Here is a 20,510-nt window from a genome sequence, read left to right as displayed (position 1 = left end):
TGATTGCTCGAGAGAAATGATGTATCAATTATCAAATTGAACAGGAAATATCAAATACAATACAATAAATGCAATAAAGAAGTTGATTACTTTCACATGTGACTTTGTTTCACGTGTAAAAGCGAATGTTCAATGTGAAGGTAAATGACCGAACGTGTACCATCGATCAGACAGGTATTTAAAAAAAAAAATTATATTAACTAAGTTACATAACTGAACGTGAGTACCGGGATATATGAGAGATGCTGAACAGAGAAATATCGTATAGAGCGAAAGCCACGTATATACGTTCGTGAGTGTTCCTGGGAAGCATCAGACTACCCTTAACTAAATTATATATATATATATATATATGTATATCGTCCTCTTCGTATAATTACACAAGTGACATGTACAGAATTTTCATTTTATTGCATAGTGACACTTAGAAAGTCATGTTCTTTATGGTCAAATATAAAAAAAAAAAAAAAATATCCACAAACAAGATAAAAATTTGAAACCGAAAGAATTCCTTAACTAGGGAAACATATGAAGTTTTAAATCTTTAAAGTGCTCTCTCCTCTAAAATTTGTATTTTTTGAAGTTACGGGATTATACGTATGGATATGACGATATAGAACATATGAAATAGAAAAATTAATATTTAAAAACATATCTAAAAAAAAAAAAAATAAAAACATTGACAATTGTTATACTTAATACTTATACATCTAAAAATTATTTCTATCGAGCCATTGAAATCTTATCCAATGGAAATAAAAGCAAAACCAGCTCCTGGAAGTTAAAAGTTGAACACGCATCATTGTTCACGTTCAAATGATTAACAATTGACGCGTGTTTTTTTTTTTTTTTGTCACAAGACGAGGGAACACAAGAACGAGAGACACTTCCCTCTCCGTTAGTATTAGTGAAATTTAGTTTTCATCAGATATATACAGTGACTCACTTGTTGTTGCGCGGTAATGTCGTAATAGCCATGTTCAAGGACCCTTCGTAGTGATTATTATCCTTCTTAAGCCGTCTCGGCAATGCCACGCAAGCACCCTGCGTGAAGCTGTACGTCCTTCGTTTCTTCAGGCACAACATCGCTCTCGATCCGTCCGACACCTGATTTTTATTTAATTTCTTTTTTCTTTTCGCGAGTTCATTTCACGATTTTCCCGGCCGCGTTTTAATAAATAAATTATTATTGTCCTCCTCCATGTTTGCGTAGCTACTGCGACACTGCTTGCGCGACCACCTTCGGAGAGAGAGTGTAATACTTCGTGTGTGTTAGAAAATATCCAATACTCGGCTCCGGAGAAACACAAAGTACACAAAACAAATTGTCAAGGTCGTCATGTACTAGTCAACACAGATTTGTATCTGATACACTTGGCACGCAAATACCGATCTCGCGCCCGAGATTTAACACATTATCAAATCGCGATTCCGGGGTAACGTACATTTACACCAATAATATTTATCAGAATCGTTATTTTTATAAAGTCGTTGTAGGAATAAAAAAAAAACTCAACAACCTGGTGTGTGTTGTCTCATAGCCAGAACGAAACGTCGATTGATAACGAGTCGCTTGAAATTTGGTCGCCTCGGAAAGTTCGATTACAGCTCGATAAAAATTCGGATGGATATTATTATTATTATTATTATTATAACGCGTGCGTCGATTATTCCAAGAAATACCCGCGTATATAAACTCTCTCGCGAGAGAGAAGCAGAAGGAAACGTCAACCTCGCACCGAAGTTATAACTGTACTGAACTGCGCTCACAGAATCTTTCCTCGGGCGCAAGTGCGCTCTCGGTGATAATGACCCCCACGAAAATTACGGGGCACCGTCCCCGTCATTCGTGGTCCCGCATACGTTTTTTTTATCAGATGATACTTGTTTTTTTTTTTTTTCCTCGTGCCGAACTTCGCGTCGTCTCGCGCGAAGAAAAAAACTAGAACGTTACATACCGGTAATGACATTCTTAATTTCGCATTTTTTAACGTAGCGTTTGAGACTTTGCGATAATTTTGCGTCATTATTTTAAACACAAGCTTACAAGGTATGTACATATTTTTGTTTTTACGCGCACGTTCGACATAAATTGAATATAAATATACACGTGAACGTATAATAAATAAACAACACAGAAGGGCGAAAACGAACGCAACGAATCAAAATGTAGAAGGGCAAGAGAGTACAATCAATTGTATTTTTCCCACACGTGTCAATTATTATAAGAGATTGTTGGAACAAGCGATATTCGTTTTTAACACGCAAGACGGCGAGACACGCAAGCAAATCTGTCTGAAGAAGTCTCATCTCTATCACCTGTTCTTTACCGCAATTTACACACATGTGTATATATAAAAGAACGTCCGTTCTAGTATAAATGCGAGTTCCGTTTACATATACATATTTTAGACCAACACGAGAAACCGGTTGGTCAAACCGGAAACTCTTGACGTTTTACGTTACAAGAGCACACGTGCTCCTAAGTTTGATGTAGTGTCGTTATGGTCCTGTTAAGTTCAAGTTGTTACACCTCGTCATGTGAGAAAGCTGCGAATTACATGTAATTGATGTGTCACAAAGTTGTTTTTGAATTGTTTTGTAAATTCTCTACTTGGAGAAGTTTTTTCTGCGACTAGTCTTCTCGCAATGATATATACGGTGTACACGTTATTTGTTATTTGCTGTGTAATAATTTTTAATAATTTTTATTTTGATAACGATAAAAAAAAAATTGTTTCTTTTACGACGATGTGGCAAGAAATATAATATCTACGTTTGAGAGAAAAGCATGTTCGACGATTAAAATATTACTTCGATTTAAAGAGCGGGAAGAGCGCTCCTCAGAACGAACAAGTTGGAAAGAGTGGAAAAAAAAAAAAAAACAAAATATAACACGCTCCACACGCATTGGAGATATATAATACCGTGAGGCTGTACAACGAGCGGCGTGGCGCAGCAGAAGCAAGTGCAGTTATGTTGCACTGACCGCTAGGATGCTCCAGCCGGCCGAACCGGCGGCGTGTCGAGTTCGACTTGTTGCTATGCAACGTGACGTTTACTGAAAAATAAAAAGAAAGAAATGCATCCGACAAGAATCGCGCAAAAAAAAGTGAACGAAATATAAGATAACGCAAAGACGTAATACTTCCGTCGTGCGTGTGTAAATATTAACGTCGTCTTACGTATGCGCGGCGTTTTTTTTTCGCATAATTCCCGTTTCTGTTGATTGAATGCGACCGCTGGCATTAACAGGAGTTTATATAAGAACAATAATTTTCAAAAGTTTTGTCGCTGCGAGAGAGTACATAGTTTTTTTTTTTTCTATCGCAGTAATAAAGCACACACCTTCGTGACTAGAGAGATCGGTTTTTATCTGCTTAATTCATCAATATTAAAAGATACGGTCTTTGCGCGATGTAGAAATATTACTCTCGTGTTTGTGAAAAAGACGTTGTTACGTCAATTTTCTTTCCGTTAATAATGCGCAATTGCAAATAACGCAAAATAAAAATCTTTTAGAATCTCTGTTGAGAGAAAATCAATGCGACATGGGGGACGAAGCGTCTAAGGTAAAAGCACAACCTCATCCAATATATGTATTAATGTGTATATATATATGTGTGTATATATTATCGTAAATACAGCAAATATAAAAACATTTTTTGTGTGGTTTCGCGCGTAATAATACATAGAAACGTACAAAAACGTGTTGTTTTACGCCTTGTATAAAGGTCACATATCAAAATGGTATTACACGATACAATTGGTTTTTTTTAGTCGAACGGGGGGAGGTTTAGACATATACACGTTTGCTTTCCAAAGTGCGCGTGTTTGGCGACTAATCGTTTTTCTAATATGTACGTTGAATTTTGACAGATGCATAAAAACAAAAAAAAAAAAAGAAACAAAAAATATTTTTCTCTATAAAACCACTATTTTTGTTTAACGCACAATCTCGATATTACGTGAGGACTAATACTTGTTGTGAATCTGAGAGCAAATGTGTTTCTTCAAATGTGACTTTCTAGTTTTGCAAAGACAAACACTTTCCAGTAAAGTCGCATTTAAGACAACATTTTAACTACGAAATAACCTATCTTTATTGCCTTGTATTGTACCTTTAAAAAATATGTACGTGATGGACACTTGCTCGGTTTCAACAATCAAATCTACACAAATGTGCGATATTCGTTTGTTGCGCACAAAAACGTTTTAGCGCGCAACTCGACAAATTCGTACAAAATTTACTTTATTGATATGGTCAAAATTCAACATATGTTATATAAAAATTACCTGGGACCGTTTATGCGTGTGACGCACTCGCGCGCGCACACACGCGCATACACACACACGCACGCACGCACGCAACACATACACACGTCTCGCATTCGATTTCCGCACAAATCAAGTAAGGCATCACCCTACTCTTTAATTATTATTATTGTTACTTCATTACTATCTTAGTATATATTATCCGTGTATACTTCCTCCCTTTCTTTTGTTTGATATTCTCATTAATCTTGTACATGTCTTATCAAATAGCCCGTGAGATTTCGTATAAACGATAGACAGTAAATCTACTAATCCCGTAAAAACTACTGTTTCTCGATCGTTGGGCGCGCGTGTAAGTACATTGATTATTCCGACCGAATTAGCGGGGATGTAAGAAGCGAGAAATTATATGATTTTTTTCAGTAACATACTTTCACTTACACAAACTTATTTGTGAAATGGCTTTTTGTGATGCCGTTCACACATCCGAAACCGAAAAGAAGCGACATGCAAAATACAATCATGCGAAGTGACAAATTCACATAATTTCTCGCCTCTGATGTCACAATCCAATACGACCGCAACGAGGGAAGCTTAACGATGAAGTCGAATGTAGAGTTATTTAGGCGGGTGTTTCGTCGATTCCTATTTGGTTTCGTTGAACAACAGGAATAAAAACATGCTCATCAAAGGACAGGACTTCATTTTCAATCTTCTTCTCCTTCTTCGTGATTTTTATTAACCCTAATACTGTAAACTTCGCAACATTAATGTCTGATTTTTGAAAATGAGAAAATCCTTATTAACCCTTTTTCGTACGTAGACATCAGACCCAGTCTACAGGCAAAGGGCTAACTATTTTTAGTTAAGAATTCATAAAAGATAAAAAGTTATCAAAACTAATATTAGTCAGACACAAATGTCGAAAGTTTATGTACCTAAGAAAAGATACGTACTAAGAAAAAAAAAACATTACAGGATTAGGATTAATATCGTATAGCACGTTTTCTCGCGTTGAATGTGCGCGATGAAGAGAGCTTTGTGTTCGCTAATAACTCTCTCAATTAACACGATTATCGTATGTAAAAGTACACGTTTAAAATAAAAAAAATATCTTTATTTGTTTTGAAAAATTAAATATCGCAATAATTTATTTTTTAAATGTAATCTCTTTTTCGTGATGTTGAATTGGTTCTTTTTCCGAGTTTTTGGCGTTGTATTTCAAATTTTTAAAATACGGCACGACATGCAAGAAAACAAAACACACTGGTTTTCAAACTGACAACTATATCAACATAAAAATGTAATAACGTTACGTTTTTTTTTCGTTAAAATTAGTTTCAAGAAGTATAGCAAAAAATTATCGTAATTCATAATTGAACTTTTGTACATTGTGAGAGAGAGAGAGAGAGATACATACCTATGTATATTATAAATCTTTCTCTCGCGCGTATTACTTATATTGTATTTTATATTATAACCGTTTTGCTTTTTTCTGTCTCTCTTTATAAATCTGTCAAAGTATGAGAAAAACATTACGATAACAATAATAATGAACACCCTGTCTACGTAAACATGTTATATAAAAACATATTACTTGCTTATAATAGAGGATACATTATACATATTTTATACATATAGGTATAGTATACATACACGCGCGCACACACGCGCACGTGCACATGCATGCTAAATAAAATCTTATGTAGACGATAATATCGCGTATAAGAGACATGATTTCCCCTTCCCTAATTATATAAAATTGAATTTTGTCCCATTTGTGCCTCCGTCAACTAACCCAATATAGACTACTATATAGCAGTATAATATAAATCTAACACAGGAACTATATCGGACTACAAACAAGCGATTTAAAGCCGTTTTTTACTAAACAATCAGTCACACCTTGTATTTTATTTCTGTACACACGAATGTCGCGCATGCTCTCTAAGAACATTAAGCTTAATAAATAAGAATACGCGCTATTTCTTTCGAGAAATTATCTTGCTGTTGTCATTATCTTTCAAAAGCTCATTTAAAGCCAATGTGTTCATTTTTTTCCAATCACATCTCGTTTCACGTGTCGTATACAAACTTAAATATCGCTTTGTAAGGTCATTGCACATGTAAGGCTGATTTCCGAGTTTTTCGACTGTCTTGTGACTGTCATGTTTAACAAAAAAAAAAAAAAAAAATCATTAAATACAGTTGATATATCACACACACACACATACACACAAAATTCAGATCGCTACATTTAAACATGCGGTAGAGATGTGGGATACGCGCAATAAAAAATATGTAATTTGAACTGCAAAAAGTAATCTTACTGAACACAGAATTTACGAAATATTTGGTGCTCATTCGTAAATCTATCATCTTAGTTTACGTAGAAAATATCTTCTGTCCTTTTACAAGAAAAAAGTATATATTTATATACGTATATTTATATCCAAGATTTTGATTCTGTTACTTTTTGTAGTATTATTCGTAAAAATTAAAAGAGTGATCATGAACAAATAACATAAATGAATCATTCGAATTTAGTGCTATTTGTTACTAAAATTACAAGTCAGATGTAGCAATTCAATAATCTACAGACAACTGTTAATCTTTGTGGTTAACAGTTAAGCCACTATAAATGACGCGGCGGGTGTGTCATGTTTTTTGTTTTACCATTCTACTCTTTGACGTATGCGAAAATTTTTAATTAAAAAAAACGATAAAAGTCTCTAAAAAAACCGCCCGGACTCTGTAAAAGTTAATTTATCTTAACGCTATATGTTGCTTTACTGTATAAAGACATTGTTTGAGCAGTGGTTCCGAATGTATATTTATAAAATGGATTGTCTTTCGATATACAATACTTAATTGCGTATTAAACTTTCCAACATGCATTTTGGAACGAGATAGAGAGACGCGTAAGAATAAATTTTACATCGTAAATCATAATAAAGATTTTATAGACGTACATAGATTTTTGTTATATTCAGATCTGTGAAACATTTTGCGTTTCTCTTGTCCTGTTGTTTTTGTATATAAAACACGTTCTTCGTTAAAATAGAAAACGCAAGAGATACATCGTATGCGCTTGTCCATTTAATTACAGATTTCTTTTTTTTTTTTTTTTTTATCCTTATTGTGCAAATTATCACATTTTATATTCACGTGTAAAAAAAATACAATCGACAGATTGGCTCCAAGTCAAGTTTAACAAGAAGCCTGGTAGAGGTATACAAACTTGTCGATCTTTCAAAGGCATACGATACAAGTTTATACTCATCGACGTTATATCTTGCAAGTCTTATGCTAAATAATATAAAGCATGTATCAAACGCTACTAAGTTTTTTTACTTTAACATTAAAAAATAATAAATAAAAACTCTATAATTCACTCATAGTTTTTACAAATATACGAAAAGCCCTTGAAAACATTCGAACGGACTTCAGTTATTGTTACGGAAGCATATAAAAAACACTGTATAGTATATATAATTCTAATTTGGCATTTACTTCTTTCACTCAATCTTCAAGCTTGCGTTTGCATTCTTCTTCTCTTTTTTGTTCACCGAATATTCGATCAATTCAAAAACAAAAACTCAAAGGCCGATAATTCACAGTTGGAATTTGATAATTAAGATCATTTTTCAAGTTTACCATCAGATCTAATAAAAACAGCTCATAGGACAAACATCATCAGAGGACAAACTTAAAATATTTATGAATACCGGCCTAAGCATGTTTCAACTAAATTCATTTTGTGAAACGATGATTTCTCGTACAAATGTTATTAGAAAACTTGCTCCAACCGATCCAAATCTCTCATCCTCGATAAAAGAACTAGAACTCCTCAATATAGAGATATCTTGAAAATGAAACTTTAGCAACGCTTTTTTATCAGTACTCACGCGTAATCGTTATCATACGAATATCATCGTTTCACGTAATAATTCAATCAATTGAAATCACATTACACCGCGGCAGTATCTTCAGTGTTTCGCAGCAGCGCGGCCGCCTTGACGACGTCACCACCGCACTGATCCAACATCACTTTACAATCTTCAAGACCGACGAAACTGTTTTCCTTTTTCAGCAATCCCTGAAGTCGTTCTAATTTAATCGCCGCCAGAACGTCCCAGTCGGTGACGTTTAACGCAGCGACGCAAGACTCCGGCGACGACTGTTCGTGCAATACTTTGAGCATGATTCGCACTTCGTCGGACTGTTCCCCGTTGCTGGGCCCGCGTGTTCTTCGCGTGTTCGGCCCGTCGCAGGCGAACTCCAACAGATCCTCGCAAGAAACGTGATCCGACTGCCGCGATAAATCGCTGGTGCGATGTGTCTTTTCATTGGACGAAAGATAGGTTTTTGGAAGAACGGCCGAATGGAAGTCGTTGTCCGTACCGATGTGCACCAACGATTCCTCGCACTGAGCAATCTCGGGCTTGTAAGAGACCCCTTCTATATGCGCGTGATCCGTTTGCGACGTGTAGCTGAGAAGATTCGGTTGATGCGCGGCTGATCCTTGAGGCGCTTTGACAGTCAAAGAATCGGTCTTGTTCCGGTCTTCCGATCGAGCGGAACTAGTCGATGACGGATTTCGGATCGGATCAGATTCTACATTCTCCTGCGTTTTGAACGCGCAACTTTTCACAGAACCTTTCGAATTGTTAACTTGACCACGTGACAAATTATCGGTCGAACTGGCCGACTGCTTGTCACCGATCGCTGATTCTGAAACATTTTGCAACAAATCTGACGTCCCATCGTAATTACCTACGTCCGAAAATTCCAGCAAATCTTCCGAGATTACGCTGCATCGTCGAAATCGGTTCTCATCGATGGGCAAAGAATCCAGTGCGGCTAGCTCGGAATCGATGCGTTGTTCAAATTCCTCTGGGCTGCAAATTTTAAGTATACTTATGTATTACTTACGTTACGCTTATATTAAACAATGAATATAGACGGCTAAAAATCAATATGCGACATTGCTTACCCGCGATAAACGTTTTTCTTAATATAAAATTATTACATGTGTTACGTTAAAGTGCACGTGATATTCGGCGCTCCAGACATAAAGACGCAAGCATTCAAAAAACATTTTCTCACCTGTTGGTAGAAACTTCTGGAGAATAATTATCCTGCGACGTTGACCCGGGAATCGGTGAACCGACACTCTGCACGGTGAAATGCCCGTCCACCTCATCGCCTCCCCCGGGTGATGACGCGGTTACCGCCATCTTGGCCAACGTTCTACTGACTCCGCCTCCGGGAATGATGAGGGGATGTTTTCTCTGATGTCGCGGTAAGCTGGATTTGGGTTGAAGCGTCTTGGACCGATCTCTGGGCGGTAGCGGTATCGGATTTTCATCTATGTTGTTCTGATTCTGATTGTTCTCAATTTCCATGGAGGAGGAGTGATGCTTCTCGAGGGCGCGCGATTGCGGTAGAGACGAGGAGGTCGCGTATGGCGGGGGTGGCGCCCGAATCTTGGGCAAGGTCCTCGCGCCGCTGTGGTGCATCTCGAATTGCGGATTGTGGTCGCACGCGCCGGACGCCGCGTCCTCCGACTGCAACGACGGTGTCGGATGACCCAGAGTGGCGTGCTTGTTGCCGCGAATTCTTGGCCTCACCACGGGTAGACCGGAGCGCAACATACGCAACGGATTCGTGTCTCCGGTGCTCTCCATCGTCGGTGTTTCCACCAAGCTGTTATACACTTCCTTAGCTTCGTCCGACAGGGTGGCCTGAACAAGTCGTGGGAGGGGATCGATACGAGGGAAGAGAAAACGAAATTAAAAAGAAATAAGAAATGACGGAAAACTATAGAATATAGAATGTTTAAACAAACTCGCTTGTACGCCCGTTCTATTCCCCACACACACTCTTTCTCTCTCTCTCTCTCTCATACATTCTTTTTCTCGCATTCTCTAATTAAAACGAAAAAAAAAAAAAAAAACAAGATACTGCAACTCTATATAATAGCTAAGGGTGCAAAGTGTTACATTACGTATAAATCTCATTTGTGTAAAATTTGGTAGCAATTAACCGACCCGGTAATGTCGCAGAATTTCGCGACGAATCAGTTTCCCAAATACGTGTAAAAATGACTAAAAATGTGTAAAATACGTCCAAAGTGTTTTATATGTTAGTTACAACATGCAAGCATGCTACGAGTATGAATTGTTGCTTCGCGTAAATATTTTTTTGTTATTTTTAGTTAACTATATCAACCTACATATTTTACGTGTATTATTAATATACCGCTTAAAGAGTTTTGAGCAGCTCCCGAAACATATTTCTCGACACATCGGATTGTCATCCGTAACGAAGTTGTTCAATTTAATTTGGAACAACTCAAACTTGGCGCAAACACGCGATAAGTAGATTGGTTTTGTTGTAATTGCTGAATTGTGTGTATAAACAATTGGATTTATCGTCAATTGATTTCACATGCATTTGTGTTCTATGTAATAATTCTTCTTCAAATTACTCTCAAAAGAAAGAACGTTTAGGCTGTCGACAGAGAGAAATACAGGAATTTTTCAAATTACTCAAGACTGAGGAATCCAAATTAATCGGAAACGTTTGTCTCGCGATATCTAAGGAGCGGGGGAGGGAGGAAATGTCGTTAACGCGTCGTTCGTGAATTCCGGATATTCGGAGCTCGTGTCCGAATCGAGATCGGAATTGCTGGTGAACGTCAGGCTTGAGCTCGGCGCGCTCTCCGGCCAGGAAAGTAAATTGTTTTTTGATGAGAACGGCGGCGACAAGGAATTCAAAAAGCTCGTCGACGGCGGCGGCGATTTCCCGCACAGTTCGATATTGGAAAATCCCTTGGCGGAATCCGGATGCAGAAATGACGTCTTGTTTTTGAAATTTAAACGGAGATTGTGCGGGATTCTCTTGTGTCTGCGTTTGTAACGCAAACGGCTTCTAATGTCCGTTTCCGAGTGCGAAACCGAATCCGAATCTTCGCTTGAGTCGTTCTTAGGATGAAAAGATCTACGTACATTTTTTATCGGAGGTTTCTTGTTCTCCGATAAAGACGACGTTCTGTGCCGATAGATATTGATTGCGCCAGGAAGCTTCTCTGTGAGCAAGTCTAGCTTCGGTAATTCTTTTCTAACCGGATCGTTTTGATAAAACTTGGGCGGTTCCAGAATATGCTGGTGCGTGATCGGACTCGACGGTGGATTCGGTTTTTGCGTCAAATTCATTTTGTTGATCGACGATTGATTCTGCAACGGTATGTTCAGATCCAGATGTTTCGGCTTTTGAACCGGTATATTTAGATTTCGCAGCGACGCTTGGGACGGCATGGACAAATCGAGATTTCTCATATTAGAGACCAGCGATTTCGTCGAGTTCGTCTCCAAATTTCTCGAGTTTTCTCGCAGCTGCGTGATGTTCTTTCCCAGTTGTATCATATTATGCGTTAGTTTGCCCAACCCTAAATTCAAGCCCTGGATCTTTTTGGAATCCAAATAGCTCTTAACACTCTCCAAACCGGAAACCTCACGTTGATACTTCTCCGCTAAAAGTTTGCTGTTTAATTCTACCTGACTGGCCTCGGCGTCCGACTTTCTTCTGATACGTTGGAAATTTACTCGCAAACTCTCGGAGCTGCTGTATATAGGAGACTCCTTCTTCTCCGATTCGGCAATGAACAGGGGATTGTTGGATATCACAAACGGAAAGCCTTCGTGGCCGTTCTGATTTTGTTCGATCTTACGGAAGCTTTGTATGTTCAGTCTTACCGTTTCCATGTTACTTCTCGGACTGTCCGATCCGCCCGTTTTCATATTTGTCTTAATGCTATCGGACGAGCCGTAAATGGTGCTCGTCGCGTCTGGCTTAGGATTTCTAGGCACAAAAGGTATTTTCGCGGGTCTGGACTTCGATAAGTCGATCTTCTTCGTGAACTCTGTGATATTCATTTTCGCGGATTCGGCAAAGACAGCGGGAATTTTGGATCGCGTGCCGAGATCCAAGTTCATCGTCTTATCTCTCGCTATGTCGAATTTGTTTGGTTGTTTCGCACGGGGCGATGATTCCGCGTTAGCCGATTTCTCCTTCAACATGTCCAAGTTTTCGTCAGTCCGCGCGATGTTGTCTTTCAGCGACGGCTCGCAGTTGCTCAGTTTACTTTGCATCAACTGATTCGGCCTGCCGCCGATCGCCGAGCTCTGTTCCGGAACGTTTGAATAACACGTCGAGAGCCTGTTAGGCTGTTCCAGATTATTAATCGTATCGTAAGCGTCCAATTTCTCTTCTCCGAAATATATTTTCTCGTTCGCGCATCCCAAGACAGCTTCATCGTCGCAGTACTTGGGCTGCTCGAAGTAACGATCGATGTAGCTCGTCGACACCCTCTTTACCTCGTGCGTATAATCACAGTTCGAGTTCTCCACATTGAAGATCTTACCGTTTTGATAACGTATGTTCAATTTTGCGCTCGCGCTCTCGCAATTCAGATTGCTCTTTCTATTTCCGTTTTCTAAAAATTCCGTGGATTTCACCAGATTCTGCTTCATCGCCGCGTTATCTAATATGTGCGTGTTTAAATCAATGTCCATGTACGAGGCCCAGGCGTTCGGTTTCGTCAATAGCTCCCGCGATTTTGCAAAGCAAAACTCTGCGGACGCTTTGTCCCACAGAGGAAGTTTCAGCGTCGACGGCGCGCCAAGGGATTCTATGCTAGATACCGTTGATGAAAGTGACTGCAAGCTCGAACACAACCACTTCACGCGACACAACAATATTCGACACGACATGCAAGAAAATGAGCGAGAAACGATGAAATTATTTCGATAAATCAACCACATGAATCATGCACAAAGTGATGAAGCAGATGTAGTATATAAAGCACATGATATATATGACATATACACGACAATTTACAATTAAACAAAAAAAAAAAAAGTTTAGAGTTTGCATTTTGTCACGAAAAATGAAAATCAAACAAAAAGTTTTAAAATTCAATTTTATAAAATTAAACAATAAATCATAGGTACACAGGTGTAGACAAGAGTATGTAAGAATTACATAAAATTATATGAAACAAAAAACATAAGAAAATAAATAAAAAAGTAATAATAGAGAGGAAAAGGGTTAGAGAAAAATTGATATTAGTTATGTTTTAAAAATAAATAAGCGCTAGAGATTATTAAAAGAACTTAGAGTATAATTAATAATAATCGAAATCTCTCAAGAAATGAACGATTAATTACGATCAATAATATATGCATAGTTACCTACTCTTTATCTTACGTGGCATCAGGAATTAACCGTGTTCCATAACAGCTTCAAAATTTGTTTTTCAGATATCGTCAGAATATAAATATATAAATATATAAATATATAAATATAAATATATATATATATATATATATGTTTATTTAATTCTACGATATCCTCTCTATTCATGTATATTTCAATTATATACAAGTGTATTAAAGACATTTGTATAAAACACGATAAAAACAAAATTAATAAATGTATTAGTGATTAGTAGTGTTAGTGAGAATGTTAGAACGTGTGTAGGAATCACATTCTCTGTAATATAAATTTTTTTCCTTGTCGTGAATGTGTTTTATGAATTTCACGTGCGAGTGTTTCAGCATAATACCCCTGTGTGGCAAAACAAAATCCGTTTAATGTACCTGTATGTCAGGTATACTGGCGGCTTCTTCGGAAAAGTGTCGTCTGTCTGGTTTAGGACTGTGTTGATGTGGCAACTTAAAAGAGAATTTCCTGCGTCTTGAAGGACTCGCAGGTGTTCGGGGAGACTCCGGTGGATGTTCAAGATCTGTCATGGAACGTGCTGTCAATTCCTGTGCCATAGCAATGGCTGAGTAGAGAGTTTTCTGATCAGCAGCTGAGATAGGCTTCACCTAGATACAAGAGAAACGTTTACCGTTTCCATCATATCGACAGGAATTAACATCCTATCCTCACGCGAGATTTCCTGTATTCTTGTAAATAAATACACATTGCATAGATATATCTTATTGAAGTACATGTTCGGAAACTGCGTAACGTGTACAATAACTTTATGAGTTGTCGTCGATTTGAAAACACACCAATTGTATTTGTTTTTTTTTTTTTTTGGTTTTTATCTTTTTTAGCTTCTTTTTTGACAAACATATGTAATATAAGTAAATAAAAATAACGTCTAAGCCGCAAATGATAAATACAAGAAAAATAACATTAAATAACACATAAACTGATAGCTAAAAATAAGAAAAAAATTACTGTACATTTATTGGACTCACGGTGGCTTGTTTCTTTTTGCTACACTGTTTTGCTTGAATTTCCCTCAGTTCGTTCCTCGCATTGCTCGATTCGTGTTCGGTGGGTAATGGGTGACTAGGTGGCGGAGGAGGAGAGGAACCTACGAAAATAAAATGTGATGCAACGTTTGTTCAACGTGTTATTGCAAATTATTCTCTTTGCATTCTATAACAATAACAATTCTTCTCAATCCAAACTGCTGGTTTTTGTTTATTACCTAGTGATCTAAACATCTGATCCATTTCAGCTAAAAGACTCGGGCCAAAATCAAAATTCTTATCAAATCTCAATGGACTGTCTTGGTTTTCTTCGTCACTGATTTCATGATATTCGTGGTCAGCTCCGAGAGTATCGGTGCTATTGTCCATATTGGATGTCATAGATTGCTTGTTGGCATTGCCTCCTGTAGTCACATGGCACACATCCGAATTTCCATCAGTCCATAAGCTCTCTAAATAAATGTGAAATAATTTATTTAATTTTACGTTATTTGACTCGATTATACATTTTTGTGTGTGTAATAGGAATTAGAAGATGTTTGTTTATAAAGAACAATAATTACGCGTACCGTGTTTGCCCTGAATCTCTTGTTGCACATTTCTACTGTTTCTCATCGATTCCCTGTTCACATTGACATTTCTCTCATCTTGAGTTGGAATTTGACTAGGATTATCCGTCGCATCCTCCTGCGGCTTGTACGGCGTCACAACCTGATGAGGCAGGTGTGGATACTTTCCAGCAAGAAAACTAATATCACCGAAGTACGCTCCATCTAGACCCACGTGACCGGTGTGCTTGAGATCGCCTTGCGGCGAAGATATCATGTCCGTGCGAATCTTTCTACGCTGCGACGAGAAAGAATTTTTACCATCTCCCCGCGTGAATTCGCCGGGTTTGTTGCTAGGCAGATTGGAGCCAAGATACGCAATCGTGTGAGCCGGATTAAAGAATCCTGTTTTACCGTTATTTAGAACACCCTTCCACAAGCTGTTGCTAACGCCTTTATCCAGCACCGTGATTATGTCGCTTTGCCTGTAAGCAAGCTGACCTGGTTCGCTGTTGTCCTGAACAGCTTGCACCTGTTCCGGCTTCAGATCGGGCAGCAGATTGATCAGTTCAGAAAACTTGGGTCTTTTCGAAGGTTCGTGCTGCCAACATTGTTGCATGAGAGAGAAGTAATCCTTCGGACAGCACTCGGGTTGTTCCAGTCTCTGAAAATTGGGTTCGTCTATTGCTTCGAGAATTTGATGGCCGGTCAATGCTGCCCACGGCTGAAAGCCGTAACTGAACATCTCCCACAGCGTAACTCCGTACGCCCAAACGTCGCTCGCTGATGTAAATTTCAGATAAGATATGCACTCGGGCGCGCACCATGCGATGGGCAATTTCAGATTGACGTTGAAATTTGTTTGATAATAATCCTTGCCCACGCCTAGAGCTCGTGACAAGCCGAAGTCCGATATCTTGACTTTATTCTTGGAAAACACGAGAATATTTCTAGCAGCGAGATCTCGATGTATAAGCCTTTTCGCTTCCAGATATTGCATTCCGTCGGCAATCTGCACTGCAAAATCGCACAAAGACAGAACCGGAAAACTAGCGCGCAGACTGGGCTCTTTGAGGCATTCAAGCAACGATCGCAGCGGTGCTAACTCCGTTACGAGCATCAATGAATTCGTGTCAAGCACGACGCCGTACAGCCGCACAATGTGCTCGTGATCGATCGCGTGCATTATCGCGGCCTCTTTCAAAAATTCAATGGGGTTGTTCTGCATTCTCTCGCGCGACAAACACTTGATTGCCACCTGTATCCTTTCCCCGTCGTTCGTCCACACTCCTTGTTGCACTACTCCAAACTCGCCGGTTCCCAATTCCTTATTGACAATAATTGCGTCGGCAGGGATCATGTGCTTATTGGGAACGCGAACCGGCGGTCGGTCCTGTCTCTCTTCCGGCAACATGTCCAACACGCCGGGCGTCTGTTCCTCGCGTTTCGGCAGCAACATTCTCTTGAATTTGGAGAGATAATTCTGCGGAAAGTGTTTCTGAAAGTATTTCTTCAACCGGCGCATCTCCGGCTTGCTCATTCCTATCGCATTCAGATCTTCTTCGGTCACATATTTCAATTGCGCCGTCGTCTGCACCTTCAAGTCACCTAATAAATAATAAATTACTCCTTTATGCATGTAATAAAAATGTTTTATCTTTTTTTTTCATACGTATAAATTTATTGTTTTACTTTGTAGTATACAAATAAAGTTTAATTTGTATCAATCAAGTTTTTTTAGCTCTGTATACTCTGTGCAGTCTGTGGTAAATAAAATTACACGTGAATGTTTTTATTTCCAAGATTTTCAATGCGTATTTAAACGCGTTTCAAACAACTAGAGAAACAAAATTGAATAAACAATACCTCGAATACCGGCATAATATTGTTGCAATTCAGCTTCCATAAGGAATTCGTAAAGGCCGGGCCCATTGTTACGGGCCATTCCTCCTTGTATATTTTTATCTACAATTTAAAAGAAAAAAAAAATTGAGTAACTTTTATCATCACGAGAAATTCTTAATTTCAGACTGTTAGCATCTACTACACACACACACACACACACACACACGTACACATTATTTTGATACAGCAGAAAATTTAATTCTCAAACAAATTCTCATTTGCTTTGTCGATTTCAAATCGTTGAGTGAAAATCAAACTTGTTTTCCGACGGAAAAAATTCGGCGAATCAGAAGGAACTCCGGATTCCGCCGTGACGTGCGTAAAGAGGATTTGCGTCGTTATGCAACTGAGATCGCGACTGAGACAATTGTTCCAATTTCCCTAACAATAGTCACGATATGTGCGGAATACGAATATATATCTCTGTTTCACGCAAAAACACGGTCGTAAGTGAGAGAGCGATCCCTATCGCTCTTCGCGATAGGATTGTTCCGAGGAATCGTGCAGAGATTGCACATATACGTATTGCCCGACCGATCAAGCTCTGCACGCAACTTGCACGTGTTGTGCGAGAACGACTACTACTTCTCTTTGGCACTCGCCATCGCGTTTTGCATCACGCCAATTTGCCGTTATTATGCCGGTACAGTACGAGTCGCCAAGTTGAACAAACCGAGCGCGAACTGACGGATGAACTAACGATCTTTGGTCGATCTCAGTTGACCTCAAATGTCTTTTTTTATATAATGCATAAAATTTCGTAAATTAAAATTATACATTCAAATTTTTTAATTACTATCGCGTTTGGCGGCATCAGACGAAAGGGAAGATTTAACAAATAGTCGTTCTGCGATCGCAAACAAAAAAAAAAAAAAAAAATCGAAAAGAAATATCGTAAAGTACGACAACGAGACGACAATTATCCATTCCTTAGAATGCGTCGAAGCAATACAGACGCAAGTCACTCCAACTTTTACGCGAGACCTGAATTCCATTCTTTTTGTCCGGATGCTTTTATCTCCGGGAAAGTGCAGGGAAAGCGTTCAGATGTCGACGTGTAGGCGAGTGCGAATTCAAGCGATGCGTAATTTGCCGTATTTCCGCGGAAGAAGACACGCCCCGTGCCGCACACACGGAAGATGCGACCCCAAATAGCGCGTTATTTATAATGTACGCCACACGTGGTCAACAACACTGTCCAAATGTCGAGATTGAGGGGAAAACCTATGGTGAAAAATTGTGTCTCCGATCTGAATTGGTCCGCTGAGAAACAAAAAACGGAAGACTGGCTTGACACTTCTATTCTTCGCCATTCTAACATCTTGTTGCATCAGAGAGAGAGATACATGCAAGAAGATGATACCTGAGATAAAGATTTTCTGTCACTGAAACATATCTTTAATTTTCGTTCGTTTGACAGTTGCTTGACAGTTCGTTCCATTCTGTACAATGTATTGAAGCATACATATTTATCAGAAATTACTCAATTTTTTCTATTAAATTTGCACAATATCGTAGTTCATTATTGCATAGTTGAAATATTATATTCTTATTTAGAATATAATAGGTATAGGTAGTCTACAAAATCACAGCGAAACCTTTTACATACATACATCATGTCTAGTTAGAAATCCAAGTGCTTCTAGATCTAAAGTGAGCGTTAAGTAATGCGACCGACCTTTGTACATTTGATAGTCTTCCGCATAAACGTTGTATAATTGTCACCAAGAAACAACAAAAAATCAAGTCTGAAGTTGGCCTCTGCTTCTGAAATATTTTCACAACTCCGTGTGCTATAGACTTGCGCTACCGCTTGTCATCATTTGTTTATAATACGATCAAATTGTGACGTTTGACACTTAATCAGCAAATAAATTGTTAATTAAGAAAAACAGCACACACGTGCGAAGTTGGCCTATGGCCACAACGCGTCTACGTTCTAAGTCACTGAAATTGATTGATCAACTTTCTTTTGTGCGAAGGGTTTCACTCACATATGTGTGTGTGCCGTATATCAATGATTAAGAATGGAATTTGTCGGACGAAACACGCTATCATCACGGCGCCCACTACCACGCTTCGATCGATATAACAGATGTCCTAACCTTAAAACTAATTCGCTTCTCACGTAATGTCTTAATTAATGCTCTTTTCGGCAACATTGACCTTTCAACCTTCGTTTCACACATGGCTTGTTAGGCGCAGAATAAATACATTTCTATCGAAATTGAAAGTGATACGTATCTATCATTCTGCCATTTACCGAGTTTATGTGTGTGTGTGTGTGTGTGTGTGTGTGTATGCGCTTTTTTAAATGCCTTAATATGTATACAAAACACATCTGATTGAGCGTTTCAACGCGTATTGCATGTACGCACGTACTTACAGTAAATTTTTTCACTTCTAGATAAGTTTTCGATAACTTTATCTAGAAGATAAAAATATCTCCCAAAATTGGTTTTCCTTATTGGTTCTCAGAGGAATTTATCCAGAGGATAGCTATCGAAAGGTATGAAGAGAAATCGGCCGTTACATGTGGAATTTTACATTCGGCATTTTTATGCAGACGTGTGAAGCACACTCGCACACTCACACACACACATACACAAATATTTCCTATACATATTGAAAATAAATTATGTACGCGTGAAGTGTATATTTACATCCTAAGGAAGATGCAAATATGCGATAAAAACGACATAGAAAGATATGAAAACGCACTTAGAACAATAGGAGCGTCCATCAGCTACGTTTTCTCGTCTCTTCGTACGAAGAGAACAACAACGAGAAATTCACGCTTTGGATGTGAAGGAAGAAAAGAAGAAAAACAAATCGCAAAAAAAGCTTACAGAACGAATCGGTCTCAAACTGTCCACTTCCACGTGAATCTTTTTATCTTACCCGTTAGAAATTCCGAAATCACGGCGATGCTCCTTGGCCTTCCCTCGCCCGTCGCTCTATGCAGAATCGGGGTTGTGTCACTCTCTTTTTTTTCTCTCTCTCTCTCTCTCGCGTTCGCTCTAAGCTAGTCCAGCTCGCTCACTTTTAGAGATTCGGAGAGTTTCGCGTTTATTTCAGGAAGTTTCACATTTTCTTTTTTTTTTTTTTGTTTTTGTTTTACATGCGCGCACACACACACACACACACACACGCGTGCACGCACACACGCGCGCGCGCGCGGAAACGATTGCCGCAACACGCGGACGGACGATAAAAAACAGCCGCAACAATCACTTACGTCGAGCACTCATAACCGCACGAATCTCTGATCTCCATGTCCGCGCTCGTCGTTCGTTCTGATCATCACGGAAGAGACGGCAGTCCGATGGTTTGGTTTGGTGCATATATGGCTCAAAGGACCGTTTCAAGATAGTCCATACGCCATTCTAAGTCTATAGGAATCGTAACACAAGTCCTAAACCGTGGTTTGGGTACAAGCCACGGAGTTGTATGTTCGTTAAAACACTGATAAACTGAAGAAGTCGGT

The 20,510-nt window shown here is 38.8% G+C and overlaps 2 protein-coding genes across 2 annotated transcripts in view; both read right to left on the bottom strand.

The window, feature by feature from the left end:
* Positions 1 to 1,746, bottom strand: part of LOC109859867 (extracellular matrix-binding protein ebh) — a 40,974-nt gene extending 39,228 nt beyond the window's left edge. Inside the window, exon 1 of the mRNA XM_020438526.1 lies at positions 947 to 1,746. Within this exon, the coding sequence (XP_020294115.1) occupies positions 947 to 1,086 (140 nt within the window). The 5' untranslated portion in view covers positions 1,087 to 1,746. The remainder of the gene's footprint in view (positions 1 to 946) is intronic.
* Positions 1,747 to 3,602: 1,856 nt separating this feature from the next.
* On the bottom strand, positions 3,603 to 20,160 carry LOC109859857 (tyrosine-protein kinase PR2). The gene is made up of 9 exons (XM_020438511.1): positions 19,925 to 20,160; positions 16,985 to 17,083; positions 15,140 to 16,726; positions 14,789 to 15,022; positions 14,553 to 14,671; positions 13,941 to 14,171; positions 10,914 to 13,019; positions 9,385 to 10,022; positions 3,603 to 9,176 (listed from the first exon to the last, which is right to left on the bottom strand). The coding sequence occupies exons 2-9, from the start codon at positions 17,061 to 17,063 to the stop codon at positions 8,246 to 8,248; spliced, it is 5,925 nt and encodes a 1,974-aa protein (XP_020294100.1). The 5' UTR covers positions 17,064 to 17,083; positions 19,925 to 20,160; the 3' UTR covers positions 3,603 to 8,245.
* Between the last annotated feature and the right edge of the window lie 350 nt (positions 20,161 to 20,510).

The sequence above is a fragment of the Pseudomyrmex gracilis genome, unplaced genomic scaffold (genome assembly GCF_002006095.1).
Source record: "Pseudomyrmex gracilis isolate BER0280 unplaced genomic scaffold, ASM200609v1 scaffold_296, whole genome shotgun sequence".
Taxonomy (NCBI): domain Eukaryota; kingdom Metazoa; phylum Arthropoda; class Insecta; order Hymenoptera; family Formicidae; genus Pseudomyrmex; species Pseudomyrmex gracilis.
Note: the sequence above shows the minus strand (reverse complement) of the source record. Positions and strands in the feature narration are given on the sequence as shown.

Excerpts from the sequence above, each read along its gene's own strand:
- LOC109859857 (XM_020438511.1), bottom strand. The coding sequence starts at position 17,063 with ATGGCCCGTAACAATGGGCCCGGCCTTTACGAATTCCTTATGGAAGCT. Across the intron at positions 14,672-14,788 it reads TCAGATGTTTAGATCACTAG|GTTCCTCTCCTCCTCCGCCA; the intron begins GTAATAAACAAA and ends TTATTTTCGTAG. Across the intron at positions 13,020-13,940 it reads CCAGTATACCTGACATACAG|TGGTTGTGTTCGAGCTTGCA; the intron begins GTACATTAAACG and ends TGTCGCGTGAAG.